Source organism: Aquarana catesbeiana, linkage group LG01, assembly GCF_042186555.1.
Source record: "Aquarana catesbeiana isolate 2022-GZ linkage group LG01, ASM4218655v1, whole genome shotgun sequence".
Classification (NCBI taxonomy): domain Eukaryota; kingdom Metazoa; phylum Chordata; class Amphibia; order Anura; family Ranidae; genus Aquarana; species Aquarana catesbeiana.
Window position 1 is genome coordinate 495,022,493 of NC_133324.1, and position 24,904 is coordinate 495,047,396.

The 24,904-nt window shown below is 40.8% G+C and overlaps 1 protein-coding gene across 3 annotated transcripts in view; it reads right to left on the bottom strand.

Moving 5' to 3' along the window:
- Positions 1–24,904, bottom strand: part of ANO8 (anoctamin 8) — a 189,815-nt gene that overhangs the window by 37,478 nt on the left and 127,433 nt on the right. For all 3 annotated transcript variants that reach the window (XM_073592175.1, XM_073592192.1, XM_073592183.1), the window contains exons 8-13: positions 24,556–24,717; positions 24,264–24,416; positions 23,171–23,297; positions 13,208–13,263; positions 12,884–12,958; positions 739–1,467 (exon numbers count right to left, since the gene is read on the bottom strand). In XM_073592175.1, the coding sequence (XP_073448276.1) occupies positions 739–1,467; positions 12,884–12,958; positions 13,208–13,263; positions 23,171–23,297; positions 24,264–24,416; positions 24,556–24,717 (1,302 nt within the window). The remainder of the gene's footprint in view (positions 1–738; positions 1,468–12,883; positions 12,959–13,207; positions 13,264–23,170; positions 23,298–24,263; positions 24,417–24,555; positions 24,718–24,904) is intronic.

The following is a 24,904-nucleotide window of genomic DNA, read 5'->3' on the forward strand; positions in this document are numbered from 1 at the left end:
ACAAAAATATCAATAAATATTCCCTTTAGGCCCCTTTCACACTGACGGACTGATCGGCCCCGCCTGTCTGCGTTTTTCGGGTGGACCCGATTGGGCCAATCATAGTTCTCTATGAAGCGGTGGATGTCAGCGGACATGTGTCTGCTAACATCCACCGGCATTCAATCCGATCCAATCCGCTAAAAATAGACAGACAGTGATCCGTTTCCCCATCCATCCGGCAGATCAGACAGTCGGATGGAAACAGACAGGTGGTCCATTTCCATCTGGGCACTCCTTAGAGAACAGTGGGCTGTGTCTGTGTCCTCACTGCATAGCGGGGGATCAGTGGAGAGGGGAGAATTATGGGCAGAGACAAGGTTGTGTCATATGCTTCTTCATACCCAGAGGGTATACAAACAATGACACAACACCATTTTTGCAGTAGCCGGAACAGAGGTGGACTAGTTTCACAAAGCTACACTGTACTTACTCATAAGTACAGTGTAGTTGTGCAAAACTAGTCCACCTCTGTTCTGGCTACTGCAACCGTGGTGTGTGTCATTGTTTGTACTGAACATTTAATAAATGGACTTCAAGAACGTCGGTGTGCAGCCAATTTCTTTCCTTATTCGGTCAAATGGAGTGGTGGGGGAGTGAAGGGAAGATGAACATTAACCACTGGTCAGGTTAGAAAACACAATACAATCTTACAAGGGCTAAGCATAGAATGGTCACACACAAACACCACTCTCTCACCTCATACTTCTTCATACAACTTTCCACCTCAGCTTGAGTCAACTTTGTAGGATAATGGTCTTCTGGAGGGTTCATCCATGACTCCCGTTTCTGCTTTCTCTCAGATTCCTCATCATCTTCACCTTCCTTACTAATCTCAGGTTCTACAGTCATCCTTTTCCTCCTTCTCCGTGGCCTTATCTTTACTGCAGGTTCCTGCTCCTCCAACTCCTGAAGCCCTGCCACAAGTTCTTTTTCATCTTCTTCATCATCCCCCAGCTGAAAAACTGAGGCTGGGTCACTGCCTTTCTCCACAAGTGTAGGGCTCCCTTCTTGTAAGAAGCTTACCTCATCCTCCTGCTGGGAGAGTAGGCACTCTTCTGCATGCTTTTCACCTTTTTCCAGAAAGCTAACTCTTTTCAATTTCAGTCCACAATCCATTATACTTTCTTCCTCTGATTCATCCTCCTCAGAGAAAGCGCCTTCTTCCTCCTCCTCTGGGACACCACAACCTCCATTCAAGCATTTCTTACGTCCCCCGGCACCGGGCTCTAAAAGGTCTCCAGGTGGCTTGGGTGGCCGCTGAGGGAAGGCATACTTCTGCACAAGCCTTCTTAGTGCATATTGAATAATAAGCCAGATGGATTTAGTATTAATCTCTCCTTGCTGCATTTTCTGATACAGGTGAGGTTGTGAGACCTCCTTTATGTTCTGCAGAAACTGGCGTATGACCAGGAGTGTGGCCAACATCTGTATAAAAAAAAAAAAAAAAGACAACAAAGTACATCTGAGAGAAGCTTAAGTTAGTATAGATTGTAACCCGTATACAGACAAAATTCATAAAGCAATATACCTTAAATGAAAAGTTCGCCTTTTGGAACATGTTACATGTTCCACTCATATTTGGGGTGGAACATGGAACATGTTCCAGCAGCTGTAGCCTCTCCCCTAGCTCCCCTCCCATTGACAGTGAGCAAGCGTCTTCTCTGGGCACTCGCTGGCACTCCAGCCGATTCATTAATTTACAGAGTTCTGTGACTGGGAAATTACAAGTACCAACAGCCTTTGCATCTGTCGGAGTTCTCAATGAACTACCATGGCGCTGTTCAGTGCTCTGGTAAATCATTGTCTCTTCCTGTCAGTGTGTATCTGCCTGCCCGTATGAGGTACAAGCAGGCAGATAACACTGACAGGTCTCCAGGAATACTGCATGGCATCTGTGATCTGAAGATTGCCAGTGCAATGCTTTATAGGATCCAAGTAGAAACAAAATATATAAAATAATAAATGCACTTTTTTTACGTGCAACAAAAAATGTGCATTTATATTTTTTTACTTGGAGTCTGTAAAGCATTGCACCACAAATAAGCAGATTGCAGATGCCATGCGGGACTCCTGCAGACTTGTCAGTGTATCTGTTTATACCTCATATGGGCAGGCAGATACACATTGACAGGAAGAGACAATGAACTATCAGAGTGCTCAACAAAGCCATGGTAGTTCATTGAAAACCACAAGCCGACAGCCACAAAGGCTGACGCTACTTGTAGTTTCCCATTCACAGAACTCTGCGAATGAAGGACGTGGGCCAGGCAGAGCCCTGCATGGCCGAGTAATTTTCAGTGACAGTGGGCGCCCGGAAAAGATGTCTGCTTGAGCAGCTGCTGGAACATGTTACATGTTCCAAAAGGTAAACTTTTCCTTAAAAAAAATCTTAATTTTGAGGCTATACTGTGCATTAGCTAGCGTGTTCTTCGAAAAATATATTTTGTGTTACAAAACCTTTAGACCGCACAGGTCCCATTCGGTTAGCTGATCGTGTTTTCATACATCCCACTGATGCTGCAACATCATGGAGGTACTCAGGGTGTGATAAACTTCTAATCAATATTAATGCACAACAATCTGCTAAGTTGTAGAATTGTATTCCAACGTTTATTATTTATAAGAATGTTACTCCGTGTGCTGTCCACTAGTGACAGATGCAATTTAAAGAGTTAGTTCATCTAAACACTTAAAGCAGTCAATATGCACAATATCATCACCCTAAACTAATACGATTTCAAAACTATGCTTCTCTTCTGCCAACATACCTGTAGGTCATTTCCACAATGACAGAGGTCTTCCAGTAAAACTGCAAAATGTTTTTCATGGCCTTATCCTGTCTTCTTACTAGGACTAAGCAGCAATTAATGAGATCAACCCCTAGTACTACAGGAGAGGGCACTGTACTTTTCCTGAGGGACACGCAGAGCGCACTCTCTCTTCTGTTGGGTTGGATAAAATCAGCAGCTGCAGCAGAAGAGAGAGAGAAAGCACACTGCCCATGTGCAGCCCTCGGTTAAAAAAAAAAAAAAAAAAAAAAAAGAAAACTCCCACCTGTAGTTCTAGGGGTCATTCACCTAATAGCTGCTCTTTCCCAGTAAGAAGACAGGACAGAACCATGAAAAGCATTTAGTTATTCCAACAGGGTTCTGTCAATGTGAAAATGGCCTGCATGTATTTTAGCAGAAGAGAGGTCTAGTTTTAAAGTCTGATTACCTTAGAGTGATGCTATTGTGTATAGTGATTACAGTGCGTTTTTTTAAACAGTGAACTATCCCTTTAAATGGTACTCCATCAAAAAACTATTTTGGACAGAGTGGGGAATAATTAACACCTCTACTGGGTTTATTATTGCGGTTTCTCTATTGGTAACATTAGCCAGCATTTTCTGTCCCATCGATAGGTGACACTAAGACAGGAAGAGACAGGAAATTTCCTCAGTGGAATAGCAACAACAAACAATGCTTGTAGGCTTGCTGCTTATTTCCTCATTGAATAAAATACTTTTTACCTTACTATTCATTGTGCAAGGGAAGTTCTAACCTTCTCCCAGTCTTTCAAATATAACTGGAGATCCTCTTTTAGAAGTAGGTGCCTTAATAACATTTATAGTGGAGCTTCAGAAAAAATTCAGATAGATAATTTACCCAATCTGAACAGACTTTTTTTTTCCCCATTTGCAAATCTAAAAATAGGATTTTTCTTACAGCTTACCTGTAAAATCCTTTTCTTGGAGTACATCATGGGACACAGAGCAGCTATAGTAATTACTATCTGGGTTATACGCCACCTTTAGGTGAATGGACACTGGCACACCCAAAAGACAGGAAGTCCCCCCTCTATATAACCCCTCCTATACAGGAAGTACCTCAGTTTTGCAGCAAGCAATTCCCAAAAGAGGGGAGGAGCCTCTGTGTCCCATGATGTACTCCAAGAAAAGGATTTTACAGGTAAGCTGTAGGAAAAATCCTATTTTCTTTATTATACATCACGGGACACAGAGCAGCTATAGTAATTATTAACTGGGATGTCCCAAAGCAATGCCCCTGAGGGGAGGGAGACCCCATCATAGAAACTGCCACCAAAGAAGGACCTAATCTGCTAGTTGTAATACGCTGAGGCCATAGGCAGTATCTTCTACGTGATTGACATTGACCTGGTAAAAACCCTATAGATGTATAAACAGAAAAAGATCAAATAGTGGTCTTGTACACCTGGGCCACTGACACCCGATGAATGATTTTCCCCAGAAAAAAAAAAAAAGTTTTTTTTTTGCCATTTAAACCATAGGCATCATTGATAAACTGGCAGATCCACCGCTAAATATTCGACCTGGATGCAGCCTGCCCTTCCTGGGCTCTTCTGGCAGCACAAACCAGGATTCCTGACTTGTGCCGACAACTCAAGTAGACCCCGAGTGTCTGAACTACCTCTAGAGTAGATAGCGCTCTTTCTCCTGCCGACTGTGGATTAGGAGAAAAAAAAAAAAGGGAAGACACTGTCCTGATTCAAATGAAAAACTAGAAACCACTTTAGGCAATAAAACTGGATGACGCAACATCGCCTTATGATGCGAGACCAAGGATGGCTCCTTGCATGAAAGAGCCGCCAACTCTGACACTCCACTTCGTGAAGTGATAGCAACCAAAGAAGCCACCTTCTGAGATAAAAGGACCAACAGAATCCTCCGATTGGTTCAAAAAGTGACCTCTGAAAGGACAGTCAAGATCAATTCAAGTCCCAAGGTCATAAGAATGGCCTGACAGGCGGGACTGTCCAAGTTACATGCTATATGAAGTATGAAACAAGGAGTGAGAAACAATGGCCCCTCAGGGATGAACTCTGACCCTTAACGGTACTTAAGGCCAAACGCCTTTCCTTCTCTCCGATTGGAGAAAGAAAAAGAAAATCTCCCACCCACATATTTCTGCGGGTGCCACTTCCTGGCTTCACCCCAGGCAAAAAAATATTTTCAAGTCCTGTAATTGAAGTCCCCCGAAGCTGGCTTCCAGGGGCTCAACAGTGCTGAGATACGGGACTCAAGATCATCAGGTCCCGCTGGACTGGGATTATCCAAGGAGCAACCCCTGCAAGACTCGCCATGTCTGTATACCAAGCCCCCCTAGGCTAACTCGGCCAACACTAATATCAGGGTTACCACCTTACAGATTCTTCACAAAAGATGTGGCAGATCCGAAACGGGAAAAAAAAAATGACAAATAAGGGAGAACCAGACCTTAAGGTGTTCCCAGTACATGTACCCCTATTGGCAGTGGGAATCTTGTCCCAGACACACCTGTCCCAAACTGTTGTAGAACATGGAATCTAGTAGATTTCCCTGCAAAGTTCCCCTTGCCACTATCCTATACCTGGATTATGTATTTGCCCTAGAGACAGCACTTGTACTGTCCCAGACAGAATGTGGTACACCTCTCTGAGTCGCATGACCTTTGGTGCCGCCCTGGTGGTCGATATATATATATGCCTGCAGAGGCATTTCCAGAATGAACCTACAACAGGTTTGTCCTGAACAAGGCAAACAAATGACTGATGACTCTGTGACAGATCCAGACAGTCCCAAGAGGTGCACTTAACCTACCAGGTTTCTGCCGGCTAAAGATGGAACAAACCACCTCAGAGACTGCCCTAAGATTTTCTGGCCTGAGATACTCTCAAAACCCAGCAGCCTCAGATGCCTCCCTCACCCAGGTGGGGAAAGCTTACAGCATCTGGTATCTCCGGGCAGTCTCCCATCTATATACGAACCAAGCTTGATCCTGCTTAAGCTTCGAACAACCGAGATCAAGCATAATCAAGGTGATGCGATCGCAGTTTGACGAAAAATGAATACGCCAGGAAACACTGCAATGCCAAACACCACAGTGGCTCAGATGCACCTGACACCACTGTCCATCGGGAGATGTGGACACCGCCAGATCCCTGAACCTGAGAGCGGTGCCCTGCTTCCCCCACAGCTGCCTCTTTTCTGGAGCCATTTAACTGGTATAGCAGGTAAATAATGCAGCAACTATATTATCAAACCTAATATACAGTCCTTCAAGGATGGAGGCCTAAAACAATGTTGCTTTACCCCCTATGCAAACCCTTAGGTATGCAAGTACCTAGGTATGCAAACATGTAGGTATACAAGTATTCTTGCCATTCATGCATTTATTATACACATACATACATATAGTACAAGGTCAATAAGCACACACGCATGTACCCCCAGGCAAAAAAAACACCCAGGTGAATAAGCCCATATGTATGTAGTCCTATGTAAATAAGCACATATGTATGTAGTCCCAGGAAAACAAGTACATATGTATACAGCTTAATGTAAACAAACATACGTATGCAGTACAAATGAAAACATGCCAGCATGTGTTTAAGCAATATGCATCTATGGAAGCATGCATTTATGGACGCATGTGCTTATGCAACTATGCATGTAGGCAAAATATGAAAGTGTGCGCTGTACACACGCATTCATGCAACATGTGCCCATGGAAACAAGCATGAGTTTATGAAACATTTTATGCAACATTACGCAACACGTATCTATGCAGACATGTATAAACATGCATCTTTATGCGATCCAGAATCTTTATGCGATCAAGTATAACTATGTATATTTAAGCAAACATGTATAAACATGCATCTTTATGCGGCCATGTATCTTTATGTGATCATGTATAACCATGTATAGCCAAGCAAACCTGTATAAACATGCATCTTTATGCGATCACGTATCTTTATGTGATCACGTATCTTTATGCGATCATGAATAACCATGTCTATTTATACAAACTTGTCCAAACATGCATCTTTATGCAACCATGTATATTTATGCAATCATGTATAACCATGTATATTTCTGCAAACATTAATAACTATGCATTTTTGGGCAACCATGCATCCTTGTGCAAAAAGATACATGATCATGGTTACACAGAATGCATCCTTGTGCAACCATGCATTCTGTGCAACCATGATCATGTATCTTTTTGCAAAGATATATAACCATATATATTTATGCAAACATGAACATGCATCTTTGCACAACCATGCATCCTTGTGCAACTATGATCATGTATCTTTAGGCAAACATGTATTTTGGGCGGCACAGTGGTGTAGTGGGTAGCACTCTCGCCTAGCAGTAAAAAGGGTCGCTGGTTCAAATCCCAACCACGACACTACCTGCCTGGAGTTTGCATGTTCTCCCTGTGCCTGCTTGGGTTTCCTCCATGTACTCCAGTTTCCTCCCACACTCCAAAGACATGTTGGTAGGTTAATTGGCTTCTGTCCAAAATTGACCCTAGTATATGAATGTGGGTTGGGGACCTTGGATTGTGGGCTCCTTGAGGGTAGGGACCAATGTGAGTGTGCTATGTATATGTGGAGCACTGCGTAAATTGATGGCGCTATATGGGTACCTTAAATAAATAGGGATAATTGTGGACACACACCCACACTCACTCAGGTTGAACTGGATGGACTGGTGTCTTTATTCAACCTTACTAACTATGTAACTATGTATAACCATGTATATTTATGCAAATATGTAAAAACATGTATGTTACAGCAACCGTGCGTTTCAGCTAGTTTGCAAGCAAGCACCTGCTTAACTGCAGTTGGCCCCATACTAGTCCTGCAGGATTTAGCCAAGCACATATGCACTATACTGGAGATACAACTCCTTAAAATGCACCCATGCTCATGTTTTTCCAAACGTGTAAGCATGTATACTACGCTGCACCTCCCTACAGAGCAGTCAACAACACTTTAAAGTGAACTGCTAACCATCCAGGGGTGTATCAACTTACAGTTGTACAGTCCCTCTGGATAAGCAGTAAATATGCAGCATATAATCTTGACTTGTCTGTCACACAGTTCTCTCATAGTAAGTACTCACACTTTGTTAGTATCCATGGGCTGCTGCTATGTCTCCAGAGGCCTACTGAACCTGTTGCCACATGGCATGGCTGCCCTTCCTGCCTATCTAAAAATAGGCCATACTGAGCGAGCCTGCGCCCTCTAGTGGCTGGAGGAGAAACAGCAGCCCACATGAGTAAGAGTACATAGCATGATTAAACAGCACACTGCTCCCAGTGGCCACCGGGAGAACAGACAGTCAGAACTCTTTTTTTAAAAAAAAGAGAAACTGCAAACAAATGCAGACTTACCATTCCTGCTGCAGGACTCTGAACATAACAGGAGTCCAATCTTCACCCATCACATCGAGCTTTGTCATAAAAGACCTTCAGAGACTGGGTCCCCCTTAATCTGGGGTCCACTCCCCTGGACCTGTATAGCACTCTGCATGAAAGCACCTTGGTCAGAACAAACACTGCACAGGGTTCCATTACACAGGGTCCAGCGTCGTAAGGCTGCATTACAGGTAAACCTTGAGGAATCTTCTCTCCTTCCAATGAGGCTCGGGTACCATCCATTTTTCGAATAGATCCGATTGAAGTCCATGATTCTTAATAGAACCATCCGGACCTCCAAGAGCACATGTATCACATCAGTGACCACCACTTTGCAGACACTGGCAAAAAAACGGAGGTACTTCCTGTATAGGAGGGGTTATATAGAGGGGGGACTGCCTGGCTTTTGGGTGTGCCAGTGTCCATTCACCTATAGGTGGCGTATAACCCACATAGTAATTACTATAGCTGCTGCTCTGTGTCCTGGGATGTACGATAAAGAATTCACCTTTGATCTTAGAAATCAAGTGAACCACACACCTTGATCAAAGCCCATTTCAACTCTCCCTAGAGTGGATCATGCCATGAAACTTGTGGCAAAAAATTTTTTTCAGCCACGTGTGAATCAGCCTTTGATTCTTCCCTCTTCTGTGAAAAAAAAGGGAAGTAATATAACAGCTGCTATGTCAAATGGCCTGAGATTTAAGTTGGCCACAGATGGTTTGAATCTCAGCCAGTTCCTGCTGAACCATTCAATCCATGTATGGGCAGGCTGATTATACTATATCATCAATCAACTTTGGTACAACCAGCCTGTCAGATTTCTAGCATGTGATTACGGACATCGGCTATAGCTGCTAGCAATAATCATTGTGTTCACCTGGCAGGGACGGCTGGACATAACCCCACCCCATGGTTGCAGGAAAGAAAATGGCATCATCTATGGCCTGCCTTAGAGGTGACCTTATGGCAGTGTCTCACTACCACTGTTCCCTGTGAGTCCTCTATCTAAACCACTGTGTACGGCCATCCAAAGGCTGATTATCCCCCTTATTAGAAAGCTATACAGACTAATACTGATCTGACTGCCTTGGAAAAGCACATTGTATACCCGTTTCTGTAAGTCACATAAGAAGGAATCATTCTGCCTCCTCAAGGCAGAGCTAAGGGCTGATATTTTAGAAAAGAGAAGGCAAAATTCAATTTTATCCTTCAAAGCCTACAAAGCAAATCAAGAGATTAATGTTAAGAACATGGTTTGTAAAAAAAAAAAAAAAAAAAAAAAAAAACAGACTCTGCTGTGCTACATTTTTTCTAAATGTTGCAGCTTTCAGAAAATGTATGTTACAACTAGATTTTGCAAATTTTAAAGTGCACCTGTAGTATCAGATAAAATGATTTGCTGCGAGGGGGAAAAAAAAAAAAAAAGATAGGAAAGGAAGCCCCTATCCTTTTTTTTTTTTTTTTTTTTTTTTTTTTAGTCATTAAAGTTGAACAGTATTTTGGAATCACGATGACCACTTACTGCACTAATTAAGCTCTACTCAACCATACTAATGTTTGCCATACATTATACAATTTTCTTATTTAATGTTTAGGTATAATCTCATATTATATAGTTTTGGTAAATCTAAAGGAAAATTGTACAAGAAAGTTGTATAATGTATGGCCAGCCTATAGCATACTTGATGTTGCTATGCTATGCCTATATTGCGAACATAATAAGGTTAGGTTGTGGACAAGTTTAGTGTCATTTTTCAGAAGGATGATGATTGACAGCTGTCTTTCACATCCAACCAATTCCACTATTTATTCATGTTGCTCTGCCTTAATGTAAAAAGGCCATGGACACACAGACAGAAATGCCTTTTATGTGTGCCTCTCTCATCCTGGTTTCTCTTGTTTGCCAAGTGCTTGACTTCTTTGATCTTGAAACACTAAGGGCTTGACATGCTTAACTCTGGAGCTAAAGCCACACAACTAATACTATAGCTTATGCTCCCAATGCAGTTGTTTTTTGGCACCGAGGTGCTCTCCCAGGACACGGTGGTGGTAGGTATGATTTAGTCATGGGGATTATCTCCAGAGTTGGGTAAGTTGAGCCCCCTGAAACCAGGATCGCACAACCAAGAACTTTTTTTCTGGCTACTAACCATAAAAGCGGGCACCTGGTACCTGCTCTTAAGAAAGCCTTTTAATAGTTTAAAATAGCGGAGCAGTTTTGCTACATCTTCAAATAGCCTTTAGAACAGAACACAAACTTTTAGCTCTGGGTGGAGGGTAATTATGGGTCTCGGCATGCATTATTATACTTCTCATTACAGCCTAGGTGTAAAGATAGATTGTGCTTTCTGCTTAATAAACTGGGAGGTAAGAGCAAAGTAGATTAGTGATGACGATTATAGAAGTAGTCAGGCTGCAATGGGAAGCATAAACCTCCAACCACCCTCCATCCAATACCAAATTAACTTTAAACTGGAGACAGTGTCAAGCCAAGGAAACATTTGAACTCTTTAAGTACTACAATTGTTAGCTTAACACCACAGCAATGGGAGTAAAGTTCACAAAGTTCCCATACATTAAATAAGAACACAGAATTCCCCCTCCCATCTCCCAGTTTCATACTTTAGACCTGAAGAAGCGCCGGGCTGATCTGAGAAGTGCCCTGAGGAAGATGAGGAACAGTTGGAACTGGAGGGTGAGGAAAGGAAGGAGGGCGCCTTTAATCTGACGGGTGAAGCTATGGGGCAGAGAGAAAACAAGCAGTTGCTGCAAGGAGGGTGGGAAAAGGGCAGTGTGAGGTGAAGGAAAAAAAATGAGGAAAAAAAGAGAGATAAGAACAAAGGAGAATAAACAAAAATTATAAAGTAGGAACAGAAAGAAAAGGGTTAAAGCAGTGTCACATGTTCAGTTCTTTTTCCACAACAATATCTATTTTATATTACTCAAATGGAAATTTGCAAGAACTCTTAAAAAAAAAAAAAAAAAAAAAGAAAAAAAAAAGAAACGTATTATACCTGCAATAAAACCCTGACATGTGAACCTGCTTTAAACCAGTCACTGTCGATCAAGATTTAGGCAGCACAGTTATTTAATAGAACAGCACTTTTCACATGCATGCAATAAGTGGGTCTAAGTTATGCAAAGACCCTTGAAGGATTAGTCCAGGTTGAACCAAATCAGACTGGCTAATCGAGACTCAAAAAAGCGCTACACTGAAAAGCACTAATTAACCTGTATCTCTTCTATAACCACAGATACTACTGCAACTGTTTCTCCTCCTTTACTTTTTCAGTGAGCACAAGTATAAAAAAAAAAAAAAAGGAACAGTGCCATCTTGTTTGAACATGGATCTTCATGCCAAGCCATAGTATTGGTTCACCGGCCAGCAATTCAGCAGTGCTGAGAATCACTAAGAGCCAATTACCACAATGTGCAGTGCATGCAACTTCATATGTTGATGTGTGTTGCAGTGTGCTGCATTAGCCAGCCCATTAAAAACGAGTAGGCTGCAACATACAAAAAAAAATAACTGCTAGCTTTATTTTTTTTAAATTCGATGCAGTGCACTGGACACCATGCATTGTGGTATGTTGAAGCACATGTGTGTTTTGGGGATACATTGGGGTACTATTCAAAATGAATAGTGCCACAGTGTACTAACACATGCAGCATGCAATACAGCAATGCAGGTGGTGTGAGTGGGTCTTACGCGGTTACTAGTGTAAAGTTGCAAAAAAGATTACTTGAAAATTTATTTTTTTCATGACTAGGTCTTTAATATTTGGATGTCCACAAACTGGACATATCCTTCAAAATATGTCACCTACAAGACATGCATGTTCCTCATCGAACAGTGACCTTGAAGCTGATAAGGGTTCAGAAATAAGATGGGTTGGTGAAGGGAATGATTATGCAAGAATAGGAGAATGTAACACAATAAAATGTGGAGAGAAGAAGGTATAATAGGAGAGGAATAATGCCTAACAGAAGAATACAAACCGCACAAAAAAGACATTACCTCACAGTTATTCACTATATATATATATATATATATATATATATATATATATATATATATATATATATATATATATATATATATATATATATATATATATATATATAGCTTTCTTATGGCGTTCCTCATCAACACATTAGTTGGGCGCTAATAAAACCCATCAATAATAAAAACTTTGTAGAAACGAAGCTGAAGGGGGAACGTCAAAAGTTTATTTTGTTTGAAAAATAAATAAAATGAAAGTTGAATTGAAAAGTAGCTCACGTTAAGTATTTGTGCTGCAAAACATCCTATGATCATATTGCAACAACAATCATAATTAATTGAAAGCTGGATTTGGATTATTTGACACTAGTTTAAACACACCATGCACCAGAAATTATGCAACAGAAACATGAAAGTTGTCATGTTGATTGGTTGTCATTGGTAACACAGATGATCTTTCACTTTATGACACTGTCATAAAGGAGTCACTACCTTAAAATCACGTCATGTTAGTATAGCTCAGCATAGCGTGTTAAAAAGCGAAAGGCCTGAATGTACTTCATGTTGAGGCTGATATCTCATTGCTTAAAATGCAAATAAGCCTGATAATGGTGTTTTTACTCACCTCTTTTAGTCTTTCCATGTCTTTGAGGTAGAAACCAATGTAGAAAAGACTCAAATAGGAATTTACAAACTGGAACTGGAGACGAAGAAGAAACATGAAATCACTAGCTTTACACACACAGTTGTCCTTTAAATCTAAACTCCTATCACTTTTCAAAATACAATTCTAGCACCCCCAAAGTATATTATTATAGGTCTTCTAAATTATAGTTAGAAGAAAATAGGCAACTTCTAGTATCTTCTATACATCCCCTTAAAGGCTCACACTCCATGTCATAGGTGTTCTAGCACGCCCACTTTTCTAATCATAAGTCATAATACTTACTAAAACAATTTTGATGATTAGATGTTTATCGTAGGCACTCTGTAAACGATAATTTTCTGCAAGTACAACAAAATAAGAGGTAAGGAAAGGTGCCAAGATCAGTAATCTGTCACATCAGCAAAAGAAAGCATACTGTAACAAGAAGAGTATATATATATATATATATATATATATATATATATATATTTTTTTTTTTTTTTTTTTTTCTTTTTTTTTTTCAGTGGGGCAAAAAAGTATTTAGTCAGCCACCAATTGTGCAAGTTCTCCCACTTAAAAAGATGAGAGAGGCCTGTAATTGTCATCATAGGTATGTATACCTCAACTATGAGAGACAAAATGTGGAAACAAATTCAGACAATCACATTGTCTGATTTTTGAAAGAATTAATTTGAAAATTATGGTGGAAAATAAGTATTTGGTCACCTACAAACAAGCAAAATTTCTGGCTCTCACAGATCTGTATCTAATTCTTTAAGAGGTTCCTCTGTCCTCCACATATTACCTGTATTAATGGGACCTGTTTGAATTTGTTATCAGTATAAAAGACACCTGTCCACAACCTCAAACAGTCCCACTCCAAACTCCACTATGGTGAAGACTAAAGAACTGTCGAAGGACACCAGAAACAAAATTGTAGACCTGCACCAGGCTGGGAAGACTGAATCTGCAATAGGCAAGCAGCTTGGTGTGAAGAAATCAACTGTGGGAGTAATAATTAAAAAATGGAAGACATACAAGACAACTGATAATCTCCCTCAATCTGGGGCTCCACGCAAGATCTCACCCCGTGGGGTCAAAATGATCACAAGAACGGTGAGCAAAAATCCCAGAACCATACGGGGGGACCTAGTGAATGACCAGCATAGAGCTGGGACCAAGGTAACAAAGGCTACCATCAGTAACACACTACGACGCCAGGGACTCAGATCCTGCAGTTCCAGAAGCGTCCCCCTGCTTAAGCCAGTACATGTCTGGGCCTGTCTGAGGTTTGCTAGAGAGCATTTGGATGATCCAGAAGAGGATTGGGAGAATGTCAAATGGTCAAATGAAACCAAAGTAGAACTGTTTGGTAGAAACACAACCCGTCGTGTTTGGAGGAGAGAGAATGCTGAGTTGCAACCAAAGAACACTATACCTACTGTGAAGCATGGGGGTGGCAACATCATGCTTTGGGGCTGTTTCTCTGCAAAGGGAGCAGGACGACTGATCCGTGTACATAAAAGAATGAATGAGGCCATGTATCGTGAGATTTTGAGTGCAAACCTCCTCCTATCAGCAAGGGCATTGAAGATGAAACGTGGCTGGGTCTTTCAGCATGACAATGATCCCAAACACACTGCCCGGGCAACGAAGGTGTGGCTTCGTAAGAAGCATTTCAACGTCCTGGAGTGGCCTAGCCAGTCTCCAGATATCAACCCCATAGAAAAACATCACTGCTCTAGAGAAGATCTGCAAGGAGGAATGGGCCAACATACCAGCAACAGTGTGTGACAACCTTGTGAAGACTTACAGAAAACGTTTGACCTCTGTCATTGCCAACAAAGGATATATAACAAAGTATTGAGATGAACTTTTGATAATGACCAAATACTTATTTTGCACCATAATTTTCAAATAAATTCTTTCAAAAATCAGACAATGTGATTGTCTGGATTTGTTTCTACATTTTGTCTCTCATAGTTGAGGTATACCTATGATGACAATTACAGGCCTCTCTCATCTTTTTAAGTGGGAGAACTTGCACAATAGGTGGCTGGCTAAATACTTTTTTGCCCCACTGTATATATATATATATATATATATATATATATATATATATATATATATATATATATATATATATATATATATATATATATATATATATATATATATATATATATATATATATATATATATATATATATACACACACACACACACACAGTATATCACAAAAGTGAGTACACTCCCTACATTTTTGTAAATATTTTATTATATCTTTTCATGTGACAACACTGAAGAAATGACACTTTGCTACAATGTACAGTAGTGAGTGTACAGCTTGTATAACAGTGTAAATTTGCTGTCCCCTCAAAAAAAATCAACACACTGCCATTCATGTCTAAACTGCCGGCAACAAAACTGAGTAAACAGCTAAGTGAAAATGTCCAAATTGGGCCCAATTAGCCATTTTCCCTCCCCGGTGTCATGTGACTCAGTGTTACAAGGTCTCAGGTGTGAATGGGGAGCAGGTGTGTTAAATTTGGTGTTATCACTCTCACTCTCTCATACTGGTCACTGGAAGTTCAACATGGCACCTCATGGCAAAGAACTCTGAGGCTCTGAAAAAAAGATTTGTTGCTCTACATAAAGATGGTCTAGGCGATAAGAAGATTGCCAAGACCCTGAGCTGCAGCATGGTGGCCAAGACCATGCAGCATTTTTTTTGGAGAAAAAAATCTGCCTTCTTTTGGCATATAAAATCGTTTGATTGATATATAAAAGAAAAAAATCAATCCATATGGACTACGGATTCAGATTTTCCCAAATCTGGAATTAATTAGTGAGGAGTGTAAAAAAAGAATGGGAAAGTAATTTACAAAATTGCTCACAAGTAATGATGACAATATTAACGAAAGAATATACTAAACAAATAGCTCAACTTGATCTAGAAATAGGCACCTTGGAGACACAGCTGGCCCAATTCAAAGGCCATGCATTATACTCAAAGTTGAAAATAAGTTGAAAGAGCATCTGTCAGTTTACAATAAACATATCCTCCAGGACAAAGAAACAAAGTTTTGGAGGGATAAAACATCATTCTCAGAGGGCAAAGCCTATAAATGGCTAAGTAATAAATCTTATTCAAGAGGACGGGCACGGGATCACCCCCAATTGAATAAACCATTCGCTTACTCTCAATCTAACTCTCCTCTGCCCACATACAGTCACTACACTAACATGAATAATGGAGGGCGAGGACGTTTAAAGAGGAGCAGAAACAACAGGGGTTTTCTGGAACAGGACCAGAAGAAGCGCACTGTAGACACTGATTCTGACTATATCCAACAAAGAAATCTGAATGAGTGCTTTCCTAGGTCGTCAAGAGGAGGTTAATCCTCCTATACAGCACCAGGTGAATCCGATTTGTCTTTATCGGATGCCACCACTGCTACGAAATGGCCACTAAGTTCATTTGAACGTATAGCACCTCAAAGGACTTTAAACTCCATACGGGGAGTGAGCTCCCCACAATCCAACAAAACTGGGAAAGGGATGGACGCACATGTAATTCGCCCTTAATACAACCCCAGAACGTTATTAATTTGTCCTCATACCCCATTACATAGGCAGATACTCGCCTTTTATCTAAGGGCTTGAGTTTCTGCCCTCAGCAAAATTTTGATATGTTCGAATTGGTCACGAATCTGCACCTCTTTGCTCGTAAACTACTATTAAAATGTCAATATGAATCCACAGCAAATGAAACCGATACCACAGATTGGTCAAAATACACCATGAGAGAATTCAAAGCTTTGAGGGATTTGACCCTGTTATTTCAAGAAAGCAATTCAATTGATCTGATTGATCAACTGCATCTAGACAAACTATTTGAAGAGGTAAATAAATCTACCCAGAATCCAGTGACCCTTTTCAAAAAACCTTCTAAGAAATTCCCGCCATTGCATACAAACCCGAGTGTAGCTATATTGTCCTCTTTTGCCCTTTGCATGCTGCCGTGCCTATCTATTCCAGACTGGCTTTTCTTTCCTGAGAGTGGACCCGTAGAAAAATTGTGTATAGTTTCTTATATCTGCTCAGAGTACTAACTGTTTTTTTCACAATGTACCTCTTTTGCTCAGTATAAAGAATTAATAAATATGATTTTATATATATATATATATATATATATATATATATATATATATATATATATATATATATATATATATATATAGATACAAACATGTTAGACTATTGGTCACTATGACAGAGAAGTAATGAGTGAAATATAAAGATTTAATTTTTTTTTTTTTTTTTTTGATTGTCTCTTTCCTTCAGATCCTGGACCTTTGCGGTCTTGTCCTCCCTCTGCCCCTTCGGATGTCAATCTCGGTTCCAGCAGCTTCCCGGCAAGGTAGGGGGACGTGCATTATATGCGTCTCCCCTATAACAGCACCCGCGGTCCTCATAGCTGCCACTGCGGGGAGCTCTAACTTTGCCGGCGGCATTCCGTAATAGCCACCAGACGAGGAGTACTTGTCGTGCGCATGCGCGATCCCCGCACGCGTTGCGGGAAACTCCAGTACCACGCATGTGCACTGCTCCTCTCCAGTCATGCCAGTTACATTGGGGGCTACGGAGGAGTCTGGAGCGTCACTGCCTTCCGGAACGCCGAGGTGGCCACAGAAGGGCCGCTTTCAGCGGCCTGATGGCCCCTCCCTGTGGGAATCAACTTATGACCAAATGCTACACACTTGTGATTAAGTAAGCACTTATTGACATGGGTATAATAAGAGGGGCTCTCTATCAGAGTTCCTCAGTTGATCCCTGATGTGAGCACATTGACATGCTTTTCCAGACTCTTAGGTAAGAACAGATCCCAGCAGACTGCTTTGCTGCATGATTGCTAATTTGTTTATCTAGTAACTTACTACAAACACTTCCCTACTCAGCTATGGCACCTATATGCTCTTGATCTGAACAGATAGACACTGTGCATCTAATTGTGTATGTCACAGTGTCCTTATAATTTCTACAAAATAACCAGGTATTTATTATCACTAGCTAATGTCTTCACCTTCACATCACCAGCATTTATTTTGTCTTTATTGTTTCTGGCACTCTGTGTTTCACACATGTTGCTAGACTACATAATTTCAATTCCTTGTCACTATCACCTAATTTTTGTACTCACTCATGACACCATTTATACACAATTAAAATCTTTTTCACATTTTACCACATTGTTTTTTATAGCGTTTTTTTCTTGTAGGTATCATGCGTTTCAATGCACTTTTTCTTTTCACTTACATCAAGTTTTCATCAAGTTTGCCCTATTAAATTTATTGTGTGCATAGGCAATTGAGTAATGCACGATATATTTCTCTCATTTTTGATTCACTATTGAAGGGGCAAAAAAAAAAAAATATGGGCATCCCTTCGTTTTCTCATAATTTTCACATTGCACTTTAATTGTTTGTTCTAGGTTTTATAAGTAATGATACAACACGTAACCTAGTGAATAATTTAGATTAACTCTATCAGGCATAAATGGCTATACTTAATTTAATTTTTTTTTTTTGATTGTCTCTTTCCTTCAGATCCTGGACCTTTGCGGTCTTGTCCTCCCTCTGCCCCTTCGGATGTCAATCTCGGTTCCAGCAGCTTCCCGGCAAGGTAGGGGGACGTGCATTATATGCGTCTCCCCTATAACAGCACCCGCGGTCCTCACAGCTGCCACTGCGGGGAGCTCTAACTTTGCCGGCGGCGTTCCGTAATAGCCACCAGACGAGGAGTACTTGTCGTGCGCATGCGCGATCCCCGCACGCGTTGCGGGAAACTCCAGTACCACGCATGTGCACTGCTCCTCTCCAGTCATGCCAGTTACATTGGGGGCTACGGAGGAGTCTGGAGCGTCACTGCCTTCCGGAACGCCGAGGTGGCCACAGAAGGATCGATGCTGCATCTGTCCCCCGCCGCCTCTGCACTGAGAATTGAGCCACTGAACACTGCCGATGGCTCGGTTCTCTCAGCTTCCAGAGAGGAGAGCTGCTGCTCTCCTGCTCTGCTCCTTCATGCTCCTTGGAGTGCTGAGCTGTGGAGGGGCGGGGAGCGACCATCTCAGCGGCTCTCTGGGAGGCTGAGACAGCCATCAGTCCAGGCACCTGGCGGGTCCAAACTTCATTGTCGTAATGACGCGGTGCCTGGACTGATTCCAGTGACATCATCAGCAGAGAGCAGTCTGAAGTCGAAAAACAAATTGCACTCCTGTGACCCTTAGGAGAAGCCCAGCCAAACAAGCTCAGGCTGGACTTCCCCTTTAACCACTTACAGACCAGAAGATTTGACATTTTTTGTGATACGGAACTGCGTCGCTTTAACTGACTATTGCAAAATTGGCGTCCTTTCTTCCCACAAATAGAGCTTTCTTTTGGTAGCATTTGATCACCTCTGCAGTTTTTATTGTTTGCACTATAAACAAAAGAAAGTGCGACAATTTTGAAAAAAAAACTATATTTTTTACTTTTTGCTATAATAAATATCCCCCCCAAAAAAACTAAAAAAAAAAAGGCGATATATATTCTTCTACATATTTTTGGTAAAAATAAAAAAAAAAAAAAATCGCAATAAGCGTATACTGATTGGCTTGCGCACAAGTTATAGCGTCTACAAAATAGGGCATAGATTTATGGCAGACCAGGCGCTTTTGACACATTTTTGGGACCATTGACATTTATACAGTGATCAGTGCTATAAAAATGCACTGATTACTGTATAAATGTCACTGGTAGGGAAGGGGTTAACACTAGGGGGTGATCAAGGGGTTAACTGTGTTCCCTCATGAATGTTTCTAACTATGGGGGGATGGGACTCACTGGGGGAGGAGACCGGTCGCTGTTTCTGATTAGTAGGAACAGAAGATCTTGTCTCTCCTCTCCTGTCGGAATGGGGATGTGTGTGTGTTTATACACACACACACACACCGATTCTGGCTCTCGTGCCCGTGATCGCGGGTGGCCGACTGTCATCGCGACAACCGGCCACGTGCATTGGGTCCCCCTCTCTGCAGCTGGCACACGCCCGCTATCGTCCTTAAAAGGTGCCAACGTACACCTACGGCGATTCGTGGGGTCATACTAACCTGCCGCAGTGTAATGATGGCAGCTGGTCGGCAAGTGGTTAAGGCAGTGCTGGAAAATAATGGTGGCCACACAAAATATTGACACTTTGGGCCCAATGTGGACATTTTCATTTAGGGGTGTACTCACTTTTGTTGCTAGCAGTTTAGACATTAATGGTTGTGTGTTGAGTTATTTTGAGGAGACAGCAAATTTACACTGTTATACAACCTGTACACTCACTACTCTACATTGTAGCAAAGTGTCATTTCTTCAGTGTTTTCCAATAAAAAGAAAAACAAAAATGTGAGGAGTGTACTCACTTTTGTGAGATACTGTATGTAATATATATATATATATATATATATATATATATATATATAGAGATAGATGTTCTAGCACACTTAAAAAAGTTGCATCAGTTGGCGGCGTAACCAGACACCAAGGGGACAAGGGGAGTTTTGTCTCTGGTTTGCCCAATCATTAATGGGCAGGCTATATGTACCAGCCTTCTGCCGGGCCATTTTACATAGTTACATAGTAGGTGAGGTTGAAAAAAGACACAAGTCCATCAAGTCCAACCTATGTGTGTGATTATGTGTCAGTATTTCATTACATATCCCTGTATGTTGTGGTCATTCAGGTGATTATCTAATAGTTTCTTGAAGCTATCAATGCTCCCCGCTGAGACCACCGCCTGTGGAAGGGAATTCCACATCCTTGCCGCTCTTACAGTAAAGAACCCTCTACGTAGTTTAAGGTTAAACCTCTTTTCTTCTAATTGTAATGAGTGGCCACGAGTCTTATTAAACTCTCTTCTGCGAAAAAGTTTTATCCCTATTGTTGGGTCACCAGTACAGTATTTGTAAATTGAAATCATATCCCCTCTCAAGCGTCTCTTTTCCAGAGAGAATAAGTTCAGAGCTCGCAACCTTTCCTCATAACTAATATCCTCCAGACCCTTTATTAGCTTTGTTGCCCTTCTTTGTACTCGCTCCATTTCCAGTACATCCCTCCTGAGGACTGGTGCCCAGAACTGGACAGCATACTCCAGGTGCGGCCGGACCAGAGTCTTGTAGAGAGGGAGAATTATTGTTTTATCTCTGGAGTTGATCCCCCTTTTAATGCATGCCAATATTCTGTTTGCTTTATTAGCAGCAGCTTGGCATTGCATGCCATTGCTGAGCCTATCATCTACTAGGACCCCCAGGTCCTTTTCCATCCTAGATTCCCCCAGAGGTTCTCCCCCCAGTGTATAGATTTTCTTCCACTGGGGATGGCTTCCCCCGCCCTTACTGCCGGGAGAAGACAATGGCCCGGCAGAAGGGATTCCTGCATCAACACTGACTGTGTTGATGGAGGAATCAAGTGAATTCCTTTCCAACCCGTGGTTGCAGGAAAGAAATTCGCTCTGTGTATGGCTGGGCCTAACACTCTTCTGCGGCTGCTCCCCACCCTTCCCACACAATATACCTACTTTACTTATTCTAAGATAAATATAGGCCAAATATTTTTCTCTAATCATTGCAAAATTGGCAGGTCAGTAGGTTTACTATGCAGCAGCAGTAAGCTCTGTTAGAAGAACTGCAAAAACCAGGTTTGAATTTATTTTTATCGCTTACTAGAGTTGAAGAAATTATACATTGTTCATTGGTTAGATTGTTCGTCAGCTTCAAACTGCCAAGGAATGTGCATTAAAGGCCAAGTTCAGGTTTTACATAAACAGCCCCATGCAGACAAGGGGCCAAGTAGTTTAAAAGACACTGTATCATTTGTAAAACAATTAAGGCATAATATCCCCAATGTTTTTAAGTCCTGGCTAATTTCAAAGACATGGGATGCAACAAAATGGCTGCTGAGCAATGTTCTTTGAGGACAACTAAAGAGATAATCTTGTAATAGGTTGGAAAGAATTTGGGAAAACACCACCCTCCCATATGGTGATGGGACTTTAAAGGACGTGAGGCTGTCAATGAGGTAAGCACAAACAATTTATTGATAATAAAATAGTATGTTTATTACAGAAACATAAATAGCATAAAAATTGACAAATACAACGAGCCACATTTTGAAATACTCCATGCACCAGCATCTTTCAAGCTTTTAAAAGGATTCAAGTAGTATTGGCAATTGCCAAATGTGGCTCGATGTATTTGTCAATTTTTATGCCATTTATGTTTCTGTAATAAAATTATATCGATAATAAAAATAAAGTAAGTTTATTATCAATAAATTGTTTGTGCTTACCTCAGTGACAGCCTCACATCCTTTAAAGTCCCATCACCATATGGGAGAGTGGTGTATTCTCAAATTCTTTCCAATATATTTCACAGGGATATGGATGTGATTGATTATATATAGAATTGTTAGACCATTTCTAGGGACAATCTTGTATTAGGTTTATAAATCTCTTTATTTGTCCTCAAAGAATGCGGCTCGGTGGCCATTTTATTGTAGTCCAGAGCATGAGATTAAAGTGTGAGAATCCTGGTGAAGATGTGCAACCATAGAGTCTTTGCTATGAAGGGAGAAAGCGCACTGCATATGTATATGCATATGAATCAGGAAACATGCTCTCTCCTGCAATGCTGGGGGTGAGCAGAGCATCCAATGCCTACTGGGTCTGGAAATAAACTAAAACCTATGACTGTGAACATTGGGAGTATTTCAGTCAGGCTTCCAGGGTGACAGAAAAGGACAGGTATGGCATTGGCAGTAAATAATATTTTTATAAATAGCACAGTGTGTTTTAAACTACAGGGGCCCCTTGTTTGCTGTGGCCAGTTAATGCAAAAGGTGAACTTAGCCTTTTAACCAATTTTGCTATGTGAATCTTAACATCCAAGTATACAGACAGACAAACATTCACAGAAACATGAGTCATTCTAAGCAATGAAATACTTGAAAAGAGCAGGGACTAGCTTCAGGCAAGTCCACAGTGGGGGATGAGGAATGACACCAAGTTTATGTGGAGGTAGCAGTTGCAGAATTGGGACAGCTTGACTGATGCACTGGGGAGTAAACACTGTTTTCCCCAAAATAATATATACATTTACTTGAAATGGTGAAATGATATACAGTACTGTATACAAAAAATTAAGGTAATGAAAAGGAAATGTATTAATAAAAGTTAATATACCCATATCATTTAACCAGTACGCAATCTTCCTGTACACCTCATCACAAGAACTAACTATAATGGCCAAGAGGATCTTGGGGAAGAAGCGAACGAGCCGTGGTAGCTCTCTTATACTAAGGACAAACTCCTGCAAAAGAAAAGAACATGAGAACAAATGATATCCAGCTGATGGCTGTGCAAATATCCACTCTATCATTATAATAATGTTAAGAGCATCATGACTAGGAAATTAAAAAGTTGGTTAATCCAGATCCCAGGCTTTCTTTACTGAATTCTCTAACTTCAAATAGACAATTGCAAATAGAGTACTGTGGAGGATGTATTCGAATACTATTAAAATAAAGCAACCATCTTATGTATTTATATATTTCCCTTTCCCTTCACTAATGGGGGGATTTAAAAAAAAAAACAACTTTTTTTTTGTCAGCACTTCTGAATTTTTTGTTACACTGACATCAAGCGAGAGGAAATCTTTCTAACAGAGCCCCAGAAAGCAGTGAAAACCAGACAGTAAAAGCCAGATCAGAGGATCCTTCCTCATTTTATCCACAACTTGGCTGGATGTACTGTATAGTTTAACGCTTATCTAAACCCAATAGCAAAGAAAAAAAAAAAAAAAAAAAAAAAAAAAGAAGAAAGAAAGAAAATGATGCATATATTACAGCACCTCAGTATTTAGATGTGGCGGTTGCATCAGTTTCCTTTTTTCAGACTTTATTTTTTCACCTTGACACTCTAGGCGGCACTCCTGATATAGACTACAAACACCTTTCCCTCTCCTTATCTCCATTAAATGGAGGGGCATTGATTTGTGTTTCACAAAAATTTGATATAAGTTGTTTGAGATTTCAGTTAACACACAGAAAGTTACACAAACACAATATTTCTGACAGGATCAACAGGTATTTTTCTGTACTTAGAAAAAATGTACTTAGCCTAAAAAAAGGAAACTAATGCAGCCATCGCATCTATGGATTGACAAACTACAATATATAATGGCTATGTTCTTGGGTTTAGCTACAAGATCATGAAACATATCTGCAATAACATACAATGATCAAACATAATTTCTGATGGAAAGGATTTTGCTAACCTGCAGCTCAAAGCAAGCAAGCATCACAATAAAGACGAAGCAGAGACAGGACATGCAGATAGGTAGACTGACACAGGACTGGAATAGAAGACGCTTCCATGGGGGGTAGTGTAACTCTTCACAGTTTGTCACTGGACTGATTCTTTTGACACCCTTTGTATGATAAAAAGTGGAAAAAATTATCCATTACATAAAGCAAACAACAAGATAGTAAATAGACTTTTAAACCTAAAGCACATCACTACAACTCCTGAAGCAGATAAATGTTTACTCTAAACGCACCATCCCTTACCCTATACTGTGGTCGGGGCTCCTCAATAAACTCAGCAGGGGTATCTAACGTCCCCCATTTGTATGCCAGTTCAGCCCCTCTACGTTTCCAGCCTTCCAGAAACAAGGTAGCCCAAATAACATTGAAGAAAGCGAACACCACACAGCAAATATCTCGACTGGTCTGAGGAAAGAAATCCAAAATGAAAAACAATGCAAAATTAAGAACATGAGTGAGCACAGCAGGTACAAAAAAAAAGCATTTAATGTGTAAAAAGCTTAGTTTTGCTCTCAGGATATGACTTGTTTTAAGGTGAAACTCCAGCCACACAAGTATTTATATGCATATATTTGCCCTTTTACATGCCAAT